The sequence below is a fragment of the Oreochromis niloticus genome, linkage group LG10, assembly GCF_001858045.2.
Source record: "Oreochromis niloticus isolate F11D_XX linkage group LG10, O_niloticus_UMD_NMBU, whole genome shotgun sequence".
In the NCBI taxonomy this organism is placed as follows: domain Eukaryota; kingdom Metazoa; phylum Chordata; class Actinopteri; order Cichliformes; family Cichlidae; genus Oreochromis; species Oreochromis niloticus.
Window position 1 is genome coordinate 27,188,585 of NC_031975.2, and position 27,092 is coordinate 27,215,676.

Here is a 27,092-nt window from a genome sequence, read left to right on the forward strand (position 1 = left end):
GCTCGTATTTGTATTCTTGGACTTGGACTAAAGTAGCTTTTCATGATTCGTGCTTCAAAATAATTCTTATTTATTTCATCTTGAGCCTTCCTGCAGCCCCTTATTTCATCCTCGGTCTGATTTAACCTTCTCCCTTTCACCCAGCTTTCTTCTGAGTGCAGGCAAAAGATTTGAGCAACCAATCGGTGGAGCTTGTGTGCTCACAGCCAGAGCTGTGTGCCCAACATGACCATGTTGGAAAAATTGGCTCTCGGTGAAATGATACAAATCCAAAACTGAGCATCTGAAACTGAGCAGCCGGAAGGCCTCACAGGGATTATTTGTACATACACTGATGATTTGAAACTTTGGCAATGATTGATTTGAGCATCATTGCTATATACAGTCATGTGAACAAGAGAGTTTTCACAGGACTCTATGCAAGCCTGCAAAAAAGTACACCCTTCATGCTTCCATGGGAAATAAGAGCGTAAATAGAACCACTAATCAAATGCACTTGATCAGGTGATCATGAGTAAGCGCGAGCGCCTCTATAAAATAAAAATGTTGGCAGGTTGCTGCTCTGGAGCATTCAGGTGTGTGTTAACAAGATGCCATAATCTTTTCAGCAGTTCTAACAAATTCACCCCAAGGTCAGACCATGCAGAGCTACACCTCAGCCTTCAGTTAGCATGTTAAATGTTAAAGTTCACGACAGTCTGTTAGAAAAAGACTGAATAAGTGTGGCTTGTATGAAGAAAGCCTCTTCTTTCTAAAAAGAACATGGCAGCATGGCTTAAGATTTGCAAAACTGCAAGAATAATGCACTTGTACCAGCTGTGAAGCATGGTGGTGGTGTGGTGATGATTTGGGCTGGTTCCTCAGCCATGGGACCTGGACAGCTTGCAGTCATTGAATTGACCATGAACTCCTCTGTATACCAAAGTATCCTAGAGTCAGATGTGAGGCCATCTGTCTGACAGTTAAAGCTTGGCTGAAATGGGATCATCCAATTTGGACAATGATCTCAAGCACAGCAGCAGATCTATAACAAAGTGGCTAAAAAAGAAAAGAATCAACGTGTTGCAGTCGCCCAGTTAAACTCCAGACCTCAACTCAGTTGAAAGCCTGTGGAAGGTTATATATAAATGCATGAGCTGCAGTAACATTATAAAGCAGAGTGGGCCAAAATTCATCCACAACAACATTAGAGACTGATAAAGTCATACAGAAAACAATTACTCGACGTTATTGCTACTAAGTGTGGTTCTAGAAGGTACTGAATCATGGGTATACTCATTTTTCCACAGGACTCTCGGGTAAAGCTTTTCAGTTATTTAAGTGAAAAGCAGATTTATTTTCTTGCACTGTCACATTTTCCATGTGTATTACTAGTACTTCATGCTATTCTTATCATAAACACATAATAGATTTCAATCACCAAAAGATGAGATACAGCAAGATGGAGCAAGTTAACACATATTGTCCCGCACTGTATGGCGGACGATTATAGAAGCTGCTGACAGCTGCAGAGAGGCCACTGCTCACCAGAGCCCAGACGCCTCGGGCGCTCAGCCTCATTCAGTGTGGCAGCACCTCTGAGAGTGGGCTGCATTTTCTCCTTAAAAATGTATTTATGCTTTGTAAAAGGCTCGTTTGAATCTGTTATGAGAATCTGGAGAAGGTGAAAGTGAGATGACGATAAACACGACCCATCGTTTCATTATGTGGCATCACTGATGTGACAGATGTTTGTGCTGTGTGTGTCAGATCAATGTAAACACAGTTTATTCAAAATAAAAGTCCTTCCAAGATGTTAAAGTTGATCCTAAAATGAAAAGCATATGAGGAAAATTTCAGCTTTGGATGCATAAGAGCTCATAAAACCCAGCTAATGAACCATTTGAATCGTCATACTTTGATACACATTTTTCTCTCTCTATATATTTTTATACATTTTTCACACCTACTTAAAAAGAAAACCCAGAAGCAGACACAACTGACTCATATTTGATCAGCAGTAGCAGCTGAAAATATTTGGTACTGACTCAGATATGTAAAGATCCATTTAGTGTGCAGCGTATTCCGCTGTATCATGCATTTGTTTGCTTCCAACGATCCGAAGTCAGCATCCGTATCCCAAGTTCCAAAACCCCACTTACTGCTCTCTAACGACCTGCGTGTCTCACCTGAGTTCAAAGGGCTTTGATCTCAGCTGCCCAAGTGAAGTGAACTAAAGGAGTAAACACTCCAGACTTTGAGTAAACACCTCCAAGTATGGATTTTAATGGATGGGAGCCGCTGGATGAGACGAAACACACTACTGTAGGTTTCTATACCCACCTCCGCAGAAGCTACTTGCTGCTGCGGGAGATGCACACAGCTGAGGGCAGGGTGAAAAGCACTGATATATAGCCTTCATATATTAGTTGGACTCTCCATCAGGGACACATGGGCAGAAGGCATTAGACGTGCACTAGGAGAGGATGCATCATTAAAATACAAAAACCGCAAAGAAAAGAGCAGTCGCTTTAAATTAACCTCGTCTTTTGTCTCCACATCCTTGCCCTTGAATGCATCTGTTACCCGTAAGATAAAAAGAGGTTTGAATTTTAAATCGGCATAAACAAATAACAACTTCCAAAAAGTGCGTAACACCATTACTTTCACATGCTGTATAAATCAGGTCCCCTTGTGAGATATTAGGCACCCAATGAGCCAAAATCCTTCAAGGTCAGAGCGTCCCTTCATATATGAAGCTACTGAGGCTGAATTCCTGACATAACTCACGCTGACACGGAGCACACATCGTGCCAAAAACATGTAAGATGATGAAAAAATTCCCACTCGTGTTAACAATGGAAAGCAAAGTAAAGACGACACTGCCATTTGTGTATTGCATTTTCTTTAGTACTTTACATATAACGGGAAAATACAAGGGTTTGCTTTCAAGAGAATACAGGAAATTTAACAGTGCTCTGTACATTACAATATTATAGTCAGTGTGGTGGTTACTTGGCACAGCCAACCGAGCCGTGCACGTTGTGCACATTTCACCATGGGCGGGGGTGAGGGTGGGGATACAATTCAAAATCTTCATTTACATGTTATAAGCAGTCTAAGTTTCTATTAGCAGCTTGAAGAAGTTACAAAATGAGAAATATCTACACTTTGCCAAAGCAGGAAGGGACTGGAAGATGTAAAAATCATAATAAAAATAACGCGTATTAAATACTGCGTGAGTACATCAGCGAGGGGAGGGGGAAAAGAAACACGTGAAAACCGAAGCTGCTATTAGACACTTAATCTGTAAAGTCACCAGATCAGACTAACCAGGTTAACACTAATCACAAAAGAACCAGGCTTAGTTAGGAATTCTACATTCATCCTGAGAGACCGTCATTTGAAGTCAAAACTCAAACACACTGATTTTTCTCTCTAGTTCATAGGAAAACATGTCGATGTCGTAGCTGAAGGAGGTCGGGCTTGGACCGTCATGAACGTCGTCTCGTTTGTAGCCGATAACACAGATTTAAAAATTATTAAAAACCAGAGTTGGTCATTATTCTTTTCAACCACATGGAACACAGAGAGGGCATGCAGCAAATCAAACCCTTAAAGTCCCAATCCAGGATTTATGTAGATCGACTGTGGGTCTATATACAAGTAATATATGGAACAGTACAGTTTAGTGATGAGAAATAATCTCACGCCCACTTTCAGACAAGAATTAAAAGGGACAGTTCACCCTAAAATAAACTTGACATATTTTTTCCTCTGGGTTGGAGTGCTACTTAACCATGTCATTTTCCAGTTTTATAGAAAAAAAAAAAGCTCTCATCACATAGATCATGACCTGATTACACAAAACGATCCACAAACCTTGTGGTGCGCACTTTCATGTACAGCAGGAACTATTTTCTCTCCACCCAACTACACCCTCCAACCATATCACTGTGCAGAAGACAGCATCAATCTCCCATGACAAGAGGCACACCCTAGTGACAGAGTGACATGATGTAAACAACATAAATAGCGTCAAGCCTTCATTAACAGCTAAGCTGCAATGTTAACTAGCTGCACGCTTCTTTTTTAGTGTTTGCAGACAGTAGAAAGAAAATAGTTTAAAGAAGAAATCACTCCAAGCAAAGTTTGTAGAGGTTTTTTCGAGGAACTGGTTCATGATTTCTGAAACAGACATTGCTGTTGAGGTTTTAACAACCTTGAGCGCCTCAAGACAAGTGCCATCTGGTTTCATTATATTCAAGAGAAGGAGAACAATACTCCTGCTGATATCTCTATAACTGGAAATACCACATACCATATATTTTAAAATATGTTTCTGTATTTATTTTGTGGTGAACCGGCCCTTGAAAGCATTAATCCAGTTGCTGATAGGTAGTCACATTGAGTGTTGAAACATGTGGTTTTCTAATGGGAAATAAAGTAAAGAATAGAAGCCAGCTTTTGTATTTACAGTGTTGCTACGAGCGACCGTGTCGTCAGATTGTCAATCAGTGAAAAAAAAGCAAAAGTTAAAGAAAAGTCAAAGTCTTTACTTCTATATTTTCATCTGATGAAGCTGGTATTTGCATAACAGCTTCCACAGTGAGAGGAATTCTGGATTGGGTCTTTACCCAGACCCTTTCCAGGGTCTTAAAGGCAGGTAAAATGGCAACAAAATACATTTTGAGTGACAAATAGAGCCACAAAAAGAAGCATGTCACATTTGTTTGCTTATTTGCAGGATCCAAATTAGACAGTTAACACAAAAGAAAACTCCAAGCCCTTAGATGCACACTACAGAAGTTAAGCAGAGTTACATGGAAAGCCATTTTTTAAATCTCGTGCTTGTCTCATTAGTCCTGAAAAGAACTTATTTTATGTGAGATCAGAGCTGGAATAACATCAACCTTTAAAGTCGTCTCTAGTTATTCTCTCTAAGTACTAAAAAGCAGACAAGCTAACAGGGCAAGTGTAATTAAAAATACTATCAGCCCTGCTCCCAGTTACTATGCATCTGTCTGCCTGGTGATGTTTTCAGTCTTCAGATATTTTACGCTCCCTCGAAACCCTCCAGAGCTTTCATTTTTTTTCTACTTGAGCTTACCTGAAAGCCACGTCAGTAAACATTTAAAAGACAGCAATTAACACTTCTGCACAACAACACTTAGGCTGTGTTGATTTCAACCGCTTTGATTTGTCAGTAAAGCCTGAGGTACATTTACATGATCTCACACCCGCACCCATATCATCCTCACAGCTGGAGTAACAGAAGCACATTTAGTATTTTCCCCGCAAAAGCTACTACGCTCTGGCACTGTTCATATTTGAAGTAAATTTGTGACCTCTACACACAAGTTCACCGGAATAGAGAATCGAAACAGGGCCCACATAAAGGTGTGTTTGAAAACAGTGTGACAGCATGGGATGGTCATGATTTAAATGATGGAAGAAAATCAATGATTTATTCTGTAACCACCTTTAAGGATGGATGGCGTTTCCTGCAGAGTTTAGAGGATCTTGTGCTCAGTGAGAATGTTTCCATTAGAAGTTCTTCTTTTTATTTTTCCAAAAGGCTGGAGGGCCAGCCAAACTTGGGGAAGGGAAGTAAATCATCAAAAGATTAGAATCTATTACAAGTCTGATGCATAGCAAATCCCCTCGTTCAACAGTCAGATGTGATACCATTTATTAAAAATCTACAGTTCTGTTGTGACATTACCGAGGGGAACCATCAGCCCACCACAAGACTATAAAATATTCAAGACTTCAACCAGCTTCCACTCTTCTACCTTGGAGTAAGCAGCTTGTTGAATGTTCGAGCTGGAACTGGCTCCAGCTCGATGCAATATATACATATACTAGAGAGGAATGTCTGCATGTATGTTAGCCTGGCCTGGCCTGGCCTGGAATGACATGGCATGCGTGTAATGCATGATAACATATTCAGTTTAGTTATGTGTATGAATGATTATATAATTACAATATAAACATTTACAAATTTGGAAAAAAAAGTTGCTGATTGTGCCTCAAGATCCCCTTCCATGCAAAGACTGTTAGAGATCCTCGCAATGCACAAGCTCTTTGTATTTATACCTCATGCTCGAGAGCAGTCGTAGTATTTTACATAGTAGCTCTTACTACACTGTCTCTAGCCGTCGTGAGAAAACAGAGTGTCCGCGCTGATATATGAAGTGAACTGTGACCATTTTTTTTTATCATAAGGCATTAAGATTTGTTCAGGACCATGAGGACTACTAGTAGTAGGGCACTGCTTTTGACTACCTATGAAATGTAGAAAAATGTAAGGAATGAACATGAGTACAAATCATGAGTGTGCCGCACCAAGAACAACCATGAAGAACGTTTTGCCATTAAAAGAACGCTTTTCCTACTTTGGCAAAAAACAAAGAAAATAAAGAAAAAGAAAAAATACGATTTTTTTTTTTAAACATAGCTTTCATGAGAGTCTTTGACAGTTATTTGCTCATCAAAGGCCTCTTTGTTTGGAATAGGTACAGTACTGCAGAGTCCCACCGAGCCCCCGAAGCACGACCGGTACCATACCGCGACCGTACACCTGTCCGTATCAGGCTTTCATTGAAATCAGATCCTGAAAATAAGAGAGCCGCAGCAGCTCTCTCGTCAGCCCTCGGCTCGGCTTCCCAGTGAAACAGGTTTGCTATAGCCAAGATTTACAGATTTCTCTAGCAATTGAGATCCTCTGGTCAGGTCTTTGGCTTCCTCGCGTCCTCCTCTGTGTGAGCGTGTATGAGATTACAGCACTGTGCAAACTAAAAGAAACTAACCAAAACAACAGTTGACCTTTTAGTCTGTGAAAAAATTATCTTTCACTTAGGTGTAAAAGAGAAAAATAGAAAGGAACGTTCTTCTTAGAAAGCCGAGAGTGGGGCTCGACGCTGCACCTCTTATCTCAGGCTATTTCTTTTATTCTGCGCATGTAATCGTGCAGTTCCTCTGGGTCTTGAAAGCCCATATCCTGGCAAACCCACTGAATGTCCTCTTCATCTGCTATCGGGATGGAGTTATAGGGCAGCTCCTCTGTGGGAAGGGTGGTAAAAGTGGTGAACTTGACTCGCTTGCGCTTCGAGGTGGGTGAACTGGCATCCTCGCCGTTCTCCTTCGTAGAGCCCCCAGAGCTGCCGTCACCCCTTCCGTGTACCTGGCTTTGAACGCTAGTCTGGGAACTGCCACTGCTGTGGTGGTCCCCGTGGCAACAAGTCTGTACGCCCTCCAGAGGGTTAGTGGGACTTTCCACTTGCTGTGGTGACAGATCACACTGGGCCCTCAGCGGCTGGCCGTTTCCCAGGAACACCCAGTGGTGGGAGTGATCCATGTTGGCCTGACCCTCAGGTGGGATCCGCTTATGGCGGTATTTAAGCACAAAGACAATGCAGTTGATGAGAAAGACTAAAATGGCCAGGCAGAAGACTCCCAGTAAAGCGTACATGCCAATCTCAAGGTCAGTCATGTTGCGAGGCGAATGCACAAAGTCTTCCTCCTCCTCTTCTTCACCCTCAGTTGGTTGCTCTTGGATACTCATAGTAGGTAAATTGGTGTAATCAATGGGAACACTGGCAGGCTGCTCGTTAGATGTCTCATAAATTCGTCCACTAATGTTCGGATCGACGATTGGACGCCTGGTGACGGGTGCCAGCTCGATCTCCCCCTCTGTGGTCGCCTCTTCCTCAGAGTCCTCCTCGGGGCCAAAGCGGACCTTGACGTAAACTGCAGCAGATGCGATGACGCTTTTGCGTTTGGTCTTCTGGCAGGCCTCACAGATGGTCATCTCCACACGCACCATCTCGCCAGATCCTTCTCCTTCTGCCACCACCACGGGCCAGCGTTGCTGAGGCTCCTGGGATACTGACACAACTTTGTCATGCAATGTGGAGGCATTGAGGTTGTAGTCTTTGGGATCAAAGTAAGTCAGAGTGGCGGCTGTGTTGTCACTAAAGAGCATCCAGACAGACAAACTGGCCTCCTGTCAGAGAAAAACAGAGAAATACATTTTCAATTTCTAGAAAATAACTTTTTCTTGTTTCAGTATCAAAATGTCAAATGCATCAACTGAAAAAAACCTAAAATCAAGATTTTCTTTCATTGTGAATGTAATTTGACTTGTGGTTCGTGAGAAAAACAAAAAGAAACATTATTCAAATTCAAACATTTCAAAGCAATAAATATATCAGGGGAAAGTAAGTCAAGAACATAAAAAACTGCACCAAAATAGAAGCAAAAGTCACAAATTTGTACCAATCAATAAACAAGCTGCACTTACTTTATATTAAGAAACAGCTGTGATTATTCTTGCACATATTGTGTTTTTCCTTATTTAGGGTAACATCTATACACACTAAGCAATGATGGATGCTTATATTAAATACACCCCAAGTTCAATGTTGAGGTCAGTTTACGTCCCCACTTGTAGCCATTCGACAGGTTTCAGACTGGTCTAAACACAAATTTTCAACTCTTGCATCTGTACGATGCAGTAAAGAACAGTTATCCCTAATATGGTGATATTAGTCATCAACTGTCAGCACAGTACCCCACTCATCAGCCAATCAGAAGACAGCATCCTTAATGGGAGACGAGCTAAAACTGTGGAAGCACACGTCTGCCCAGCAGAGCCAAGTCGAAATTTATTATCTCAAAATGTCCCTCAAAATATAAATGTACTTATATATATATTTAGCAGTGGAAACAAGCTTCTATATATAACAGCTTGTTACAAGCAGTGGATGGATTGAGGAGCTGCACCAACACCCAGTGTGAAATAAACAAGGTTTATTTTGAAAATTAAAGTCCCACAATTAAAAAAAAAACGTTGGAAACGAACGTAATAGATCCACTTAAAAAACAAACCAAAAAGATTTTTGTCCATCTCAAGCAGAAATAAATTTAAGATAATGATGATGCTATGTGTTAGTTTTACCAAATACAGAAAATCCATTTATTTTGTGTGAAGTACAGTATCTGCTCGAAAGCTTGCTTTTGTTAAATACTAGTATGAGTAATAGCAGAACACAGGATGACCCTTTATTTATGAGTTAATAACAACGCTTATCAAGATGAGAGACGACTGATGGGCAAGGTGAAGCAAAGGTCTAATTTTGATAAAACAATTACCCATTCTGTAGATGTTTATTCCTCACCAAAGAATATTTAAACAGTTCATCCTGTTATTTCACGGCATTGATCGTGATTTGAATGCCTGTTCCCAACTGAGCCTTTGAAGCCCTGGACTTGCTCCAATTCCTAAATCTCCAGAGCATTTGTGAGCATCCGCAGTGCCCCTTGCTCAGTACAAGCCTTGACATGGACACAAAACGGCCTGCCTCTGATGTGCACACAAGCGAACCACTTGCGAGCACAGAGGAGGAAGGGGTGGCAAAGAAATGACTGTGTTGTCCTGAAGGCTACAACGCAGGTTCGTTCGGCAGCACAGACAGATGAGGCGCATACAGCAGTGGTGTGTGCTCCAAATGATGAGTCCGTCTCTTTGTGTTTGCTTCTTGTGTTGGTTTTATTTTTGTATTTTCTATCACTCTTCGCTGTCTGCTCTCCCCTATAGAGAAATTGGATAAAAAGCCTGGGTGCCACTGCCAACACGGCAGTTACCTGACAACATTCATCTGCTGCAGAATAAACCACAACATTGGTGTCCATATAATCAAGGATGCATTTGACAGTCCCCTTTGTTCACAGCTTGCCTAAACATCAGGAACCAACCATTAGGAAAAACTGACAAAGAGGGAAGATTTTGTTTGTAGGTGCAGAACAAATGCACAGAAGGAAAAAAAAAATTTTTGGTTTGGAAGAATGGAGGGAATCTGCGTGTGTGTGGGGGAATATCAACCCTATTTTTGGGTCCAAGCCTCTAACAGATTGGTTTAGGGTCCTTTAATGTGCTATTCGGGTGTCATTCTACCCGTCTACATTTTCATTAACATTGTTCACCATCATCATGCAGTCCTTAGTGGCTCAGACATAAACATAAACTGTGTAAACTAATATTTTGATAAGAAGATTAAGGGAAACTCTAAGAACCAAAAGCAAAAGCAGTCTGACAGCAAAGTACACAATTGGGGTGATACTATGGAGTCTTTAAGGTAAGATGGGCCTGATTATTCAAAACCTTGTATATGAAGAGAAGGATTTTAAATCCAATTTTGCATGTAACAGGGAGCCAGGGAAGAGACGCTAATATTGGAGAAATATGTTCTCTTTTTCTAGTCCCTGTCAGTATTGTCACAGTATTGTTTTAGATTGACTGGAGGCTTTTTAGGGAGCTTTAACAGTGACCTGATAATAATAAATTATAATAGTTTTAGCTTTGAGACAGGATGTTGCTAATCTAAAGAGATGTGTAAATGAAAGTCCTACATATTTGTTTAATTTGCTTTCTGAAGGACATATTATAGTAAAAAAAATGACTCCTCGCATAGCTACTGGACGACACGATAATGCTATCAAGACAAAGTATTGGGCTAGACCTCATCTTTATAAGATTTTTAGGGTCAAATACAATAAGCTAAGGGTCCCCAACCCGGACCCGGTCAACCCCCGGTCCGTGGCCTGGGGGTTGGGGACCACTAGAGACGAGGCTCCAGTGTGAAATTTATGGTTTTCAGGGTTTTTATCGTTAACTCGGTTTCCCTGAGTCTTTTCCCGTGTTGTAGTTGTGTGTCTTATTTTGAAAGAAATATTTACGCATTACCATAGCGACCAGAGAGTATTAAGGGGCAGAGAGGAAAACGTTACTCTCAATGTTAGTGGCGCGTTTCAGGAGGACGCTGCTAATAAAATTACACAATTACACAGTGAATTCGCATTTATTATTATATTTACAAAATACAACAGTTTTTGTTTTGGTCGTATCATTTTATTTTGTTGTATTTATCTGCGACACCTTAAAGGTCGGTCCGTGAAAATATTGTCTGATATTAAACCAGTCCGTGGCACAAAAAAGGTTGGGGACTGTATTGTGGTCATTGGTACTGAACGCTGCACTGAGATCTAGCAAAACGATCATAGAGATGAGTCCACAGTCAGAGGTCATAAGAAGATCATTCTTAACTTTCACTAGTGCTGTTTCTGTACTGTGCTGGACTCTAAACCCTGACCGAAACTCCTCAAATAAACCATTCCTCTGCAGATGATCACCCAGCTGTTTTAGAATTACCTTTTCAAGAATTTCTGAGATGAAAGTAAGTGAGCAGCTTGCCATGTTTTATTTGAAACAACACTCCACTGTCAAAAATTCATGTCCTCTGTTCAACCTCAGTTCTCCTCTTCATGGATGCCTTCGCCCTTGATTGTAACACCTGGGAGAACAACTACACTGATCACTTTAGTGGAGAAAGAATTTTAATGGTGTCTCTGTGTTTTCTCAGAACTGACATGTGGATATTGCAATAGTAAGCAAAACTCTTTGATCTCCACAAGACGATATTAATAAAGCTACCAATATGGATGATAGTAAAGTAACTCTCTCAAGCTTTTATTTTATGGCATCTAGAAATATATATATGGATGTAAACGCAACATGAACAGCTTGGATGATAAAATATGCATAAGCAGTGCAAATATGATTCTGTGATATTTGCATCAATTTAAGATGTAGAAGTGCGATGTGTTCAGATTTCTAAACTCTTTACTGACATACTTTTTCGTTACGCAGCAACAATGAGCAGATCATAGCAACAGGAGTGGTTTACAAAGATCCCTTAAACGCTGAAGTGTTTCAGTTCAAAGAGGATTGAACTTTGTCATGTGGAACAGAATAATGCAAAGAGACCTTGATTGTCCAACTCGCTGCATACATAGTTTATGTGTTTCATTCATTTCTGGAGTAATAGAGGACATTTAGAAAGTTTTCCTGTGAAACGGAATCAAATGGCTTGAAATAGCTCCAGTAGTCCTCTGAGAGGTTTGCCGGCAGAGGAATTGGCTGCCTTTTATGGCCCGGCCTTGGAGAGCACTTAGGACAATACATTACAATAATTAAATTTCAAGGTGGCCAAGAAGCGGAAAGCAAGAAAAATTGGAATTTAATGCTCGCTTCTCTCTCACTGATGCCTGATGTGGTTGTCGTTGCATTTTTAGCAACTTGCAGGCCAGAGAAAGGGCAAAGCAGGAGAAGGAGTCAGATGCACACATACACACATTTCTCCCGGGGTGAAGCAGGGCTGCCAATTAATTCTTAGCTGAGAATTGCAGAGACTCTTGCTCCCGTGTGAAGAAACAGCGGCAAAGACTTTCCCCCCCTTACACAGACATCTTCGTGCTTTTCACTTGAGCAATAAAATCCATTTTGGGAAATGTATTTGGACGTATCAGAAGTGTTTTGCCAGGCTTGGCTAATATGCAGTTTTGTAATATAATAGGACCAAGGATACTTATTAGTTCTCTGCAGCTGCCCTCACATGGTGCCCTTGCTAACAATGCTGGGTTCAGTTTAAAACATTTAGCATGGAAATAGTTTTGTTGTCTATGTTGCGTGTTACACCTGCAACAAACTAGCGACATGAACAGGATGTACCAAGCTCCTGTTTTGTTAAAAAATCAAACTAGTACGTCCTGACTGATGTCCACTCATTGGACATTTAATAAAGTACACCTCGGTAGTACTGGGTTAGACTCCTGTTTTTAAAATTCTTCATGGTGTAGATGGTCCACATTGGCATGAGAGCACCACACAGTTGCTGTAGTTGTTTGCTGCACATCCATGATGTGACTCTCCTGTTCCACCATATCCCGAAGATGCTGGACTGACAGCGTTTGATTGAGATCTGGTGACTGTGGAGGCTATTTGTATGGAAGCTCATTTCCGCCACTTAAAAAAAAAAGTATCCATAACTTGAGTTTTTGAGTTATCTTTCTCAAAATTTCGAGTTATTTTCTCAAAATTTCAACTTAATAATTAAAAATTTTGAGAAAAGTAACTCAAAATTTCGACTTAGCGCTGCCAATCTGTAATCTGCTTGAATGACGTCATTTCCTTGTTACCCGGAAGCTGAAGCCCTCAGCTACAAATGCTACAACTAAGCTACCAGTATTACAGCCAGTCATGAATGCACAAATTGCTGAGTATTTTCAGCATGGCTTCACAAATGATGAAATCCTTGTGTTATTAACTGAATCACATGGCGTTACTATCAGCAAACGTACTCTCGAAAGCACAAATTTGTTGCTATCTGGTTTTGAGTGCACATTCCTTTGCGGAATATCCTTCCGGGTAACAAGAAAATGACGTCATTCACGTAGATTACCAATTGGCAGAGCCACCTCAAAATTTCTAATTAGTTTTCTCAAAATTTCGAGTTAAGTCAAATTTCGAGTTAATACGTTGAAATTTCAAGAAAGAGAACTCAAAATTTCAAGTTCTGGATACTTTTTTTTTTATGTGGCGGAAGCGGGCTTCCATATATTTGAGTACAGTGAATTCACTGAAATGTCCAAGAAACTAGTTTGAGATGATGTGAACTTTGTGACATGGCTGCAGACAGCCATCAGAAGATGGACAGATTGTGGTCATAAAGACATGAACATGGTCAGCAACAATATTTAGAAAGGCTATGCTGTTTAAAAGATGCTAGATTGGCACTAAAGGGTCCAAAGTGTGGCAAGAAAATATGCCTGAGAGCATTATACCAACACTACCAGCCTGAACTGTTGATACAAGGCAGAACAGATCCATGGTTTCGTGTTGTCTATGCCAAATTCTGACCCTGCCATCTGAAAGCCGCAGATGGCAGGGTCTGAAAGTTGAGTTTTATCAGACCAGGCAATGTTTTTCTAATCGTCTGTTGTCCAATTTTGTTGAGTCTCGTGAATTATAGCCACAGTTTCCTGCTCTTAGCTGACAGGAGTGGCACCTGGTGTAGTTTTCTGCTGCTGTACCCCATCAGCTTCAAGGTTCAAAGCGTTGTGCATTCAGAGATGCTCTTTAGCATACCTCAGTTGTAACTAGTAGCTATTTAAATTACTGTTGCATTCCTATCAGCTTGAAGCAGTCTCGCTATTCTCCTCTGAGCTTTGGTGAAAATGAAAGCATTGTCACCCAGAGAACTGCTGTTCATTGAATATTTTCTCTTTTTTAGACCATTCTCTGCAAACACCAGAGACGGTTGGGTGGAAAAATCCCAACAGATAAACAGCTGAACCCTTCAATCACCTTTCTTCCCTATTCTGATGCTCGGTTTGAACTTGAGCAGGTTATGTTGTCCATGTCTTCATGTCTAAATGCACTACGTTGATGATATTTACAAGTAAACTTAATCTCACCAGTCTGGATACATAAATAAGGAAAATGGTAAGAGCTAGGTGTTAGTCAGTAGCACATAATCCAGGCTCCTATTCAGCTACTGAATTAAGCTGTTGGTAATGGGAATACTCAACTGGTTTTGGGATTATATTCAGAACTTAAATAAGAGTGTGTACTATCTTGTTTTTTCAGATGATTTAATATGTACCTAAAATACAGGTTTTAAATAGAGCACAGTTCTATTGCCATGCCAGTTTAATTGGACAAGTGTGTTGGTATTTTGTTTGTTTTTGTAAGCTCTGAATTAGAAATGATCCAGGAAATTGCGTATACCACAAGACCAACAACACCAAACATCTGCAGCGAGGGTCATTTTTCAGCCAACCTCCAATTAGGATGAATTTTTCAGTGAAATGGAAAAGACTTGGCATTGTTTACTTCAGCATCATTCTGGCATTTCTTCTTTTCTTTTCTTTTTTTTTTAAAATCACAGCTTAAAGTTGTTATAGGATTTAGGGATTTGTAGATAACCGCTAATTAGTGTTACATAACATACAAAAGAAGGTAGAAGAATTTCACTCGGCAGGAGTGAAACACCTTTTTAGATTAGCTTCTAATAAATTAACCACAGTAAACCAGCAGTAAAGCAAAACTGTAACAACACTAGAAATGCAGTTGAGAAGTCGAGTTCAGTGACTCAAATTAGTAGAGGTGACACCGAGCACACGTTTCTCTCATAGCAGCGTAAGTCTGAGTAATAACTGCAGAACGTGATACAATTTAAAGAAGTGAAATTCCTGTAAAGCTGTAGAACTAGATGAAGAGTTGAAGTAAAGTTGGTAATTTTACTGTGAACTCTGGGAATTCCTTCCCCTTTGAGAACCTGCAGTTTTTGGCTCATCTGAGGTTGCGGATTGATTTTCAACCTAACAGTAAAGCAGTTTAAAAATGCACAATGACTCTGCACTGTGTGATAACTTGTGTCTGTACCTGTTTGGGAGCAGTGAGTGTCTGGATTCCAGTTGCCTTGGCCACCATGGTGTGGCTGTTGCCGGGGCTGGGCTGCAGTGACAGGGTCAGGCCTGAAATGGCGTGAACACGCAGCTCTGTGATGGAAACCTTGTCATCTGTGACCGAGAATGCCGCCTCTCCTAATACTGCATCCACTGCCAGAGGAGACTCCACCTGCAGAGAAAAAGATGTGCTTTTATTGCATCCCCACATGACACAGGGACATCGTTTAAGTCCAGAATAGACAACAGCTTTATTGTCTCTCTGAAGCTCATAAAGCCCATGACAAGCCACTTTTGGATTAAAGTGCTTTGTGCTGTTGTTTGTTCCAGTGCATCTACAATCCATGTGTCAATGCCTCCCTGTCTATCACAGTGAGAAAACAAACCTAAAAAAAAGGCACACTCGAGACAGAATCTATCATCAACCAGACACAAGGCACAATTCGAAGATGCAACCGCACGCTATCAAAGTCACTGTTAGCAGAAAACACTTCTGCCCATCTAAGTGTCATCAAATGAAATGCCAAAACCATTTAAAGATTCTGTCCTGCCTCTGCGGGTAATCCTGTGCTTTTGACGATGCCTCTGCACCCAGTAGTTTAAGCACTTTTAAAATATCATCATTTCACTTTGCAATTGCAACCAGAGGTCACGAGGGACGGGAACAAAGTAAAGAGTCATTCAGTGAAGCAGTGGCCTTGTCCTTAGAGTCAGACGGGGAAATCTTTTCCTCTCAACCATTTTATAACTCCAGCCAGAGTCAAAAGGCATGTGAAGCTAGACCTGAGATGAGTTTGGTGCTCTGACAAGCTTTTCCAGTCACCATCAAGTGCAACCTTGAAACGGCAAGTCAGCTAAGCCCAGCGATACAAACGTCATGCTGCTAAAACAAAAAAGTCAAAGCTCAAAGTTTGGCTGATTTGTTGGTTAAAGTGAGACACAGATTAAAACACAACACTTTTTTGTTGTTGTTCTTTTTTAATGTGCAAAATTGTACTTTTCTTGCTAATACCTGTCATTATTTTCTATTTTTTATAAAGGGATTATTTCACATTCACCAAATAAAATGCAAAAACAACTGTGTGTTTACAGTATTCATTGATTTATTAGGTGATAAAAGAGCAATGACTAATTTGAAAAAAGGCACAACTTTAAGCCTGACTTCAATTTCAGGTTACTGTTCTGGAAAAAAAAAATCATTAGAACATATTTAGATAAATGCCTATTTTTTTGCATTTTTTTTAAAAAATTCTTTATTTCTGAGTTTTGCAGTTAGGTACAGGCACTAGTTAATACAATTTGCAGTCTTCGGCTGATATGGTCCACTCCGCACCAAACTGCACCAAAAAACACACCCTGCTTCCGTCAGCAATAAAATACTTTTCTGGAGTATTTATGCATCTCACCATTATTTGAGACCCTGAACTTTGTAGATATACACAGGATAATCTGAGATGGACAGAACAAAAACATTTCAGGAAAAAAAGTACATCTTTCCAAAAATGTGCTCTATTTTTTGCATATTTAAACATATAATCCCAGAAAGCTTCTAATAGAAAGACACTCTTGTTCGTAATCACAGGTAATCAGATGGGGATATTTCAGGGTGACATCGCTTAATTAAAAATATTGCCCTGTGGTGCACGTCGTTAATCTGGATTCAAATAAATCCATCAACTGATTAAAAAAAAAGGGGGGGAGGGGTAAATAAAATGGCTCTTCACTGTTTGGTTGCCTTTGGCTCACATCTAAGTGCTGCATAATTTGGAGCAATAATTTGTTATGCAATTTGTCGTATGAAGGCTTGAGCCAAGTCATCAGTGGAAGCAGATGCATCTGCAGGTGTCTGGTTTTATTAATTTGGGTTTGATTCTTTATGAGTTCTGTTGTGCTTGAAAGGAAAACTCCCATAATAGAAACAAATTAAAAAGGTATTTATTAGCTGTTTCAGACTATTAATGCCATTTATTATCTTAAATAAACACTATTCACATTCCCCAACTTCATGTTATCACCTCCAATGACACTTTCACTTTTATTTTCTTAGTCATGGCACTGTTACAACGTAGCAGTCCGGGCTAATTAGATGTGATGTCAAACTTTGCGTCGCCTTAATACAGTAATGATACAGTGTTCTTTGCTAATGTCCTTTTAACCTACGGAGGTTAATGGCTGGCATCAGTTACATGCTGCTCTGAGAGCTGCTCTGCGTTTGAATGTGCTTCCCATACACACACAGTTTTCCCTCTATGGCGCATTCATATCACAGTAAAGTATTATAAAGTTACTAAAGTATTGTTGAATATTTTATAAAGAAACAGAAAGTAATCTTTCATACCGGTAAATGCATACGGGCTAAAAATAAGAGGGGGGGAAAAAATCTTCTACGCAGCTATTAAATTCTGCAGTCAAATTCCACTTCCATATCCATATTCCATATTGTTTGCCTGTGATGGATTAATGCGCCAGAAAAGAGAGTTATGGTTCGCTGGGCACCCAGAAACATGCACACATGCAGCCACACAAATACACCAATGTGCAGAACCCTAAGGCATGATAGTAGATGGATGAATTAAAAGAAAAGAAGAAGAAAAAACTTTAAAAAACTTTTTTTTCAGGAGGAAAACTCAGCTGCATGATGGATCACTCTCTTTTTGGGAACAACAACAAAAATATTTGCATTTAGCTCGACTTGTCAAACTTTTCATTTCCACTTTTCATTTCTTCTTCATTTGGTTTAAGAGGAGAGTAAATACAGGTGAAGCCCTGAAGTTGTTTGATGAATGCCGACAGAGCTGAAGGATGTGTCCTGAGCGAAAAGAAGTCATTTTCTGCGGAAAAACATGTCTAATCATAAATCCTGCTGAGGTCAGACAGAGTGCGACTCTGCCAGGGAAATCTGTTTACTTACAATTGATTTTCTGCTATTTCACGTTCCAGTCAGCTGTGGCTGATATTTTCAATGGCCAATTATAGTGACTAAAAAGAAAAGCTAACACTGCTTAAAATCAATATTGGCAACTATGCCCCAAAAATCCCCTCAACAATTCAAATGGATCATATTATACATGGATTGTTTAAAATAAAGAATTGTAATGGCAAAAAAGGTAATCTCGTTCACGGTTATGATCCATGCTGGAAATGTATATTATGTAGCCATTTATTCCTCAGCTGTCATTTACTCAGCTTAAGAAAAAAAATCACTTGGAGCTATAAATCAGCTGCTGAAGCTGAAGTTTGGTATGAAGGCTTGAACCTCCCACGGTCTAAGCTATTTTTGTTGCTTTATTTGGCACACATACACCCTGATAATAATCTCATAAACCCCTTTTTCTGCATTCTATACTGCCTACAGATTCTTTACCATCAATCTAACGGAGCTATCAAACCTTTTAACTTTTCAACTAAATCAAAAACACAGGAATATATTGGAAATATGAAATAATAAAGGGGGAAAAACCCACTCATTCTATATTAAAACAATAAACAGTCAGGATCATAATTTTGCACATAAGTCACAATAAACAAAACAAAAAGTGAAATAAGATAAAATAAAATGAAACCCCAGAGAATAAATATGAGTCGATTCATCCTTTTTGTTATGTGCATGTTTAAACTGTGGACATCTGCTCATGATTAGACTGTACTAGCACTTGTTCTTATGTATGATTACTGCCACAGTGCCCGCTGAGAATTCTTGCATATGTGATAATGAGATTTATGGAGCAGGCTCTTTGACTGGGGGCCAGAGAGGCACTGGTGAGAGCTGATTTATTGGTATAGTTAGTAACAGTCATCTACTCCAGGATGCATATCTAAGACACTGTCTATGGCACGATTACTCCTTCTTACTGTACATGAATCATCCATTCTCCATCATTGCATGATGACACAGGTGCATAATCACCAGCAGGTGATGTACAGATCACAAATTTTTGGAAAATAAATAAATATGTCAGAGTGGATGGGAAAGATGGGGATTTCTGAAGCCCTTGGGCCAAACATTGGACTTGTGGATGGATGTTTTTCCGAAGGTAATGAGGATCCCATATATATCATTTATAGTCAACTTTGGACCGCAGGAACTTCTCCATAGTTCTAGTAGCTGTTGGAGGTAGAATATTCCCTTTTCCTTTTCCTGCACTGCAGGGGCTGGGTACCATTACCACTCATTTATTAGGATATTTTTTTAAATCTTCTATTATAGAGCAGGCATTCTACCCGAACCAAGAAAATGAGAATTGTTGAGTCATGCAGGTGTGCTATGATTGGCTCAGATGTATTCAATTCAATTCAGTATTATTTATATAAGTTTGTAAGCGAAAAGCTAAATGATCAGCTAAATGATATCCTATGAGGAAGCTCTTGGTGATAGCTGTAAGGAAGATCTCCCTTTTAACAGGAAGAGACCTCTATCAGACACAGGCTGACTTTGGGGTGCGGGTGGTTGAAGGTTTAGGGGAAAGAGAAGGGAAAAGAAGAGCACAGAGAGACCACAACAAACAGGACAAAACACAAACTATATGAGAGTTATCGTTAATCTCAAGAAGTTAATAACATGCAGAAAGAACAAAACAAAAGAAAAGAAAAAACATCAGGTGTGGAAAAAGCGGGGTAAAGAAGTGCTCAATGCATCATCTTAAGTCCCCAAGCAACCTGAGCCTACAGCAGCATAGCAAAGGCTTACGGGTCATCCTGATCCGGCCCTGACTATACTTTTTTCAAAAAGGAAAGTTTTAAAAGTAGAGTGGGTATAGGAAGCCTTGTAGCTGGAGAATTGAAGGTTCAAGCTCTATTGTACTTTTAGAAAGTCTAGGAGCCACAAATAAGCCTTCGCTTCCACAGCCAGATGACGGCAACACCTGCAAATAATGTCCAGGCGTGTTCATCACTACATACGAGCGACAGCCGTTCTTCTTGTTTCATTAAATTGTTTATATGCTTTGTCAAGTATTGTGTGTCAAAAACATTTCCCATCTAGGGAAATTAGTTCAAGCTATAAAGGATGTGGTGGGTGGCAGAGTGCACGTTACTCACAGTATGTGTTTCTATATGAAAAATAAATAAAAGTATATTTAAGTTTAAGTAGGTTTACAGTCTTACTGCTGATCAAAAAGATCATAAACCCAGAGGTTTTAGTTCTCCAGCATCAAATACGCCCTGATTTGTATTCTGTTGATGTCTGTTACGTTCAGTTACGGCACACGGACGATGATTCTGCTCTTAACTTTCTTATGTGCAAAAATCGCACTTTGGTTGTTTGAGGGCGGTTTAGTCAACAACATCTAAGTGTTTGTATTTAGTTACAAATGAATTTTTATTGTCTGAAGCTGAAAATAGCTCAGTTGCAGGAGAGGATGGTTTTTGGTACTCGAGTTAATTGAATCTGTCAGCTTTAAATCTATAAATAATTGGCATAAACACGAGCAGCAGATTCTTCTGTCTGGTCCTTTAAAAATTCATATTACCAGAATCCCAAGTGTCCCAGGAAAAAGACGTTTGTAATGTGTCTCAAAATAATTATCCAGAATGTCAAATGAGAAAAACTGAGGACATCTCTAGTCAGGTTTATTATTTATTCCAGTGACAATGATGCAATCTGGTGATTTCAAAATAATGGGGGTGAGAGCAGCTGAGAACTTTTGGTACTTTTGGAGGAAAATGAAGTTTCTGCTTTTGACACATTAAAAATGAAAACCCAGGAGAAAGATTTCTCCCTGGCTGTTAGCGTTTCTGATGTTTGTCATGTATTCCTGAGTGCATTTGCTTATGAAGTGCAGCAAACTGTCTCTCGTTCTCATTCAGATTGGCTCATTTTCTTTTACCGCAGTTACTGATTTCCCATGTTTCCAACGCTGGCTGTGGAAAAGCCCCACAGAAGGCTCTGCTACATGTTGCATTCGATGTGTGTGTAAACACAGAAAGAGCGCTGCTGATTGTGAAAACATGGAGGAAAAAAAAGCAGGAGACCACGACACCAAAGTCAGCTCTTGTTTACTGGTAGTGAAGTTCACGAGTTTGGAACGTTGTCAGGATAACATTTTCTAATTATCACCAGATGCACATCGAGGAGGCATGAATAGAAATCTCTGGGAGACTTACAAAATGCTAAAAATGGCATTTTCCTCACCAATCAACAGCTGAACGAGGGAACATTTAACACATTTTATTTTCAGTATTTTATATTTTATGTATCAAATTTTATACAGAGTAGCAAAAACGTCTTTACCCCTGGTTTCTTACTATTTGACGTACTGGTAACAGTTACATGTTTCAGATCATCAGATGTGAATATTAGAGAAATAGAACCCGAGTTAATAGAAAATGCAGTTTTTAAAATGCTAATTTCATTTCTTAAGGAAAAAAAGCTATTTAATATGAAAAAGTAACTGCCCTCTACACCTAATAACTGGTTGTGCCACCCTTGGCACCAAGAATGGGAATCAAACATTTAAACTGCAATCACTCGTCTCTGCAGAATTTCTTTAATTCAGCCACATTGGAGGGTTTTGAAGAATGAACAGTCTGTTTTAGGTCACGCCAACGCTTTTCAATCTGATTTAAGTCCAGACTTTGACTACGCTACTCCAAAACCTTCATTTTGTTTTGGTGAAACATTCAGAGATGGACTTTGGTCCTGCTCCATAATTCAAGTAAGATTGAGCTTCAGGATTTGAAATGATGGCTGGAAATTCTCATTCAGGATTTTTTGATAGAAAGCAGAATTCATGGTCCTGTTATGATGTTCTTTCATGAAATGCTGTTTTAGTTCTTCCAAAACGTTCAGTTTTTGTCTTGTCAATCCACAGAATATTTTTCCAAACTTTTTGGACAAATGTCAGTCAAGCTTTTCTATTCGTTTTTATTAGCAGTGGTTTTCACCTGGGAACTCTTCTTGGATGCCAAAACTTTAAACGAGGAAAGATAGGATGTTTAAAAAAATTTGGTCAACCACAATTAATTCATAATTTAACAAGAGGGGTAATTACCTGCCAGGTATGTTTGGATAGCTTTCTTTTTTGTTTCTTTCTCTGTTCTTTCTTTTCTTTTTTTTACCTTATATGATGAAATCATCACTCAAAACTGTGTTTTATTTCCTTGGATTATCTTCAACTAATATTAACATTTGTTTCACAGTTTGAAAACATGTAAGAAACTAAGAAATCGGGAAGGGACGAGAAGCCTTTTCATGACCCTGTACATGTAGTTCTTGGTGACCATTGAAATCAATGTTCATTTTTGCCATTCATGAACACTACAGTGAGACTATAGAACACAGTTTCAGGCCGACTACCTCTAAAATCACTGCGAGGGTGTGCAGCAACTTGTGAGCTGGTCTCTGAAATGGTTGCTTTGAAGACAGGAACCAGGTGTGGGAACATTGCACACTTTGGTGCATCACGACAGCAATAAAATGGCAGTGAGATAGACTTTGTCTGCTATCAGTTTAAGGACTGACTAAGGTCAACTTACACGCAATCTGTTTGCGATCACAAATCTGTGACCATCTGCATACACTGAAAACTCACATTAATTACTTACGGTGCTGTTGCGATCCTATTTTTACTCCAGCGTAAGCGAGCCATTGAAGGCTTAAAATAACTGCACAAATAAGTGCCTGATTTGTGGCAGGGACTTGGTAGCACTAAACTAAAAAAAATAATAAAAGCCAAAAATTACAGCCTAAAAGGCACAGCAGTAACAACTTTAATGGTAATTTATTCAATTGTTTTAACCTGATGATAGGATTAAAGGAAAAGTTGGGACTATGTTTACTGGTTTTTAAATTTTCCATAAATCAAGCGTGAGTTCCTGACTCCAGACTAAGATAACAGAACAACCAACCTCCCCTAAACCCAAGGCTAAAAATATTTCCGATCTCCCAGTGATTTGTCAGAACACATTTGGCAGAATATGAACTGGATTCACTGTGGCGATAACCTGAGTTGCTAGTGTAGCTCAGGGGTGGGTAAGATCTTTTTTTTCCCTTCAGAGGGTCATACTGACTTAAAGTAAGTGAAGGGAACACATTGGACCAGTGAATTGAAACATGACTCACACAGAGCTGAGCTGTGCTAAACTGGCAAACAATTTGCTTTACAATAGACAATCCGCCAGTCCTGAAGGCCTTCGATGATAACTTTGTTTAAAAACGTCGACTTTTTATGATCTATAACAGGTTAAAGTTGATGTGCCCCAAGATGTTAAACACCCTGTGTTGGAATCTGAGGTTGCTTGTGCCAATATAAACTCAATATACACATAACTGTAATTCTCCTTTTCTGTCCCTCTCTGTAATAGTCGTGACTTTAAGCACCCACCATCAAGCCCAGGCAAGCAGCAATCGTTTTTGGTACATTTTAAATACTCTACATATGGTATGTCCTTGCCATTGTGATCAATGCTTCCACAACAGAGTGAATATTTTATTCACAATTTGCATCTCCTGCCGCGGTTCATATAAAATCTAACCGATCAGAAACAAAAAAAGAGCTTGTGGAACTGCAAAAAATCCTTTTCACCTCGAGAATACTTTCTCCGCGCTGACAGTGGGCGATAATTATTGTATGAAAAGCCAGAACCTCCCACCAGAAAGTAAACAGAGCTATTTTGACTATATTTAACAAGCAGGGACAAGCACTGATTCATAGCTACGCCGAGAAATGAATGATGATGTCTTTCATCTGCGTTTCCCTCGCCATAGAGGACAGGTCAGCTGTGGTTATGCAGCTCATTCTGGCCCAGCTCCCAGCTGAATTTGTCATCGGTGCTGCAGGCAGGGGAAGTGAAGCAGGAAAGCAGTCACACTTAACATGTTCTTAAACTGGAAGCTCCTCTGTCGATCTGCGAGGCTTTACGCTGTTTCGCTGACGCTTAGAGCAAACAGAAGATCAATGGTGAGCCCAAGCAGCAAAATGACGCTGACCGGCAGTGACTCTTCACCAAAAAAAACCCCCATACTAGTGCATATTACTTGCATCCCACCATCTTGTCCTTAATACACCTCTGCACTTTTCTCCTCAAATCGTGTGCTCAATAAATCATACTTTGGGATGTAGGATGCTACATAACGTCAAGTGGGATATTTATTCATGCTAGGTGTAGTTTTTATGGGTATCCCAGTGTCGGCTGCAGCACAGACACATCTGAAAACAAGTCACCTTTCAGGCAATAAAGCATCCTCCCACCCCCCAGAAAACTACACATCAGTCTGGAGAGAAAAGGACTCTAAAGAGACCTTGAGAAAGGATTATCAATAGGCTTTTTTTTGTGAAGTGAAAGCTAAATCCTGTTTCATCAAAGGTTTTGATGCAGGGATCTGCAAGGCAATTTAAACCTCCAGTTGGACTTTCATTATCCTTTATTACCCCAGAAGAAACCCTCGCTGGTTGAAAGTCAGAGTTGCACTGTAGAAGTACGTCTGAATCATGCAGGCTGAGCTGCAGTAGGAGCATGCCGCTACCACTAATTGAGACACTACATGCACACAGTATGCATAAAAATAATTTCTGAGACTAGTGGGGAATCTTATCAAACAGAATGTGACATTATACTATGAACCCCGCATACTGAAAGCGCTTTACATTTTCTAAAAGTCAAACAGCTTTTCTTTTTTTTCCTCTCTTGCGGCCACTTGGGACCTCCAAAGAGTGAGGATGTAGTTTTATCTTTGTTTTTATAGAATATACAGAGAGCTCCAACCAGCTGGAAATTCACTCGTACTGTAAATAGAAGAAGTTTAAAAAAAAGTAGTATTATTTATTATTTTTCTGCAGCAAATAGATTTTCTATTTTGGAGAAGTAAACACTGCATAATTAATACACTTCAGCACATTCACAGTTCACCTCGAACCCAGCTGTTGTACCTAGCTGTTGTAGAACACATGCGGGGTAGCGATGGATAAAAACATCAGATAACTCGAATCCCGAAAACTTCCAATGCGATTTAATATTCAGAGAGCGTAATGAGCTGAACCCAGGTTTTTAGTTTTTGTGGACTCGCACGACAGGTCAATTTAGTCTGGCTGCACTCTGACTTCTCCCAGCTCTCGCCTTCATCTCGCAGACATGATGGGCATTTTTCATTATGCCTTCCATCGGGGTAATTAACACCGACGAGCGGCGAGATGTTTTTACCTCTTTATGCTTGTTTGCACAAAACATAAAGCGTTTCTCTTCCAAGAGGATGAACTGATGAAATACAAATGTAATACCTCTTGAAGCGCTGTGGAAAAAAGTTAAACACGACCTCTCTGCTTGCAACTTTCACTGTCATGTAAACTTTCAGGCAATTACACAGCTTCCCACACTCTCAGTAAGTGGGTGCAACAGCTGCAGAATAAACCTCTGCTCCTCCTCGTCCTCCTCCTGCGAGGCAAGGGTTCCCTCGGCGGCTACAGAGCTTCGCAGCAGAGCGGTCTGCCCAGTGCCCCTGATAGTCACGCAAGTAAAATTACCTTCTCGGGGGGCATCTTCAATTTTATTGGACGGATTAAAGCATACAGATAAGAGATGGGAGGGGGAAATGACACATGACAAATGTCCTAAGTCACAAGACGTTGCTCTTGTGCATCTCACGTCTCGGGATTGAAGTTGGGACTAATAATACATTTCCGTACAATCACGCCCTCGTGTACGCATTTTCAGCTACGGGTTTGTAAGCAGGTTTGCTTTCATGTGATACGAGTGCCGATATTCCTGCATATTTCAGCAGTTCTTGAACAGTCGAACACTTTAATGCATGTTTCATCCTTTCCCCTGTGGAGCTCCGCTAAATTATTTACATCTGTCTACTTTTCACAAAAGATGTGATTGTATTTGAAGACTGTGATAAACACGGAAAGACGAATTAATTGTATAGATCTGTGCAACTCCAGCTGGATTCTTTGACAATGAATGCCACCATTTGCCCGGTAAATCCATTTAATTTGTCTGTGAAACTTTTCACATTGTTAAGGTACGCTATTATTTATACATTTTAAATACTGATTAAAATTCCTGTAGATTAGACTCAATTTTATTTCTAGTTTGCCGTCTGTCGCCGGGTGATTGCGTGTTTGCACATATTAAATGAATAATGTGTGATCTGAGGACGAACGCTGAATTCTGTCCAAGTCTGGCTTTTGACTTTAGGAAGCAGCTATTGTTCAGTAATCCTCTGGATTAAACCCCCTCCCCACCGGCTCCCAACAGGTTTAGCGGATATTCATCGAAAGTCATCGTTTTGCTTGTTGATCTCGGAACATAAAGATAACATTTACACAAAAAACAGCATCTGTTACATTTATGGTTTAACCTCTTGAAGGGCCAGGTTTTTTTCTTTTCCCTGTCCTAGCAGAGACCTGTCAGATGTAACACAGAAGGGCTTAATTCATGCAATAATCATCAACTGCCAGCACAAAAAGCCTGAAATCAAATGACTGTCTGAAATACTGCACTAAATGGTGAAGAGCTGCTTCCTCTCTTTATTCCTATTCATGAGCTGGTGAACAATTTGAATCAGCCTCATAAGGCTCAAAGATAATTTGAGCCTCTGACAGACTGAAAAATTCAGCAAGAGGACCATTGTTGAGATATATGCAGTTCATTTTCAGAAAGTCTTCTTAGTAAAACATGCTCTGATCTCTAAACTTCTTTGTAGTTTGTAAGCCGTCGGTCTGTCTTACTGAACAGCTGGTGCCCAGACATCTAATCTCTGTTTCCTCCAAGTTGCTTTAACGTTGCACTTTTCCATTAAGTTTCCTTCCACTTTGCAGTCATTCATTAACACCTACAGGGACTGAGCTGCAGGGGCAGGAGGCAGA

At 40.0% G+C, this 27,092-nt stretch overlaps 1 protein-coding gene across 3 annotated transcripts in view; it reads right to left on the reverse strand.

The window, feature by feature from the left end:
• Positions 1-3,343: 3,343 nt before the first annotated feature.
• The window catches only part of tmem132e (transmembrane protein 132E), a 427,585-nt gene continuing 403,836 nt past the window's right edge, over positions 3,344-27,092 (reverse strand). For all 3 annotated transcript variants that reach the window (XM_013276475.3, XM_005458245.4, XM_019363885.2), the window contains 2 exons: positions 15,266-15,460; positions 3,344-7,987 (listed from right to left, as the gene is read on the reverse strand). In XM_013276475.3, the coding sequence (XP_013131929.1) occupies positions 6,917-7,987; positions 15,266-15,460 (1,266 nt within the window). In that variant the 3' untranslated portion in view covers positions 3,344-6,916. The remainder of the gene's footprint in view (positions 7,988-15,265; positions 15,461-27,092) is intronic.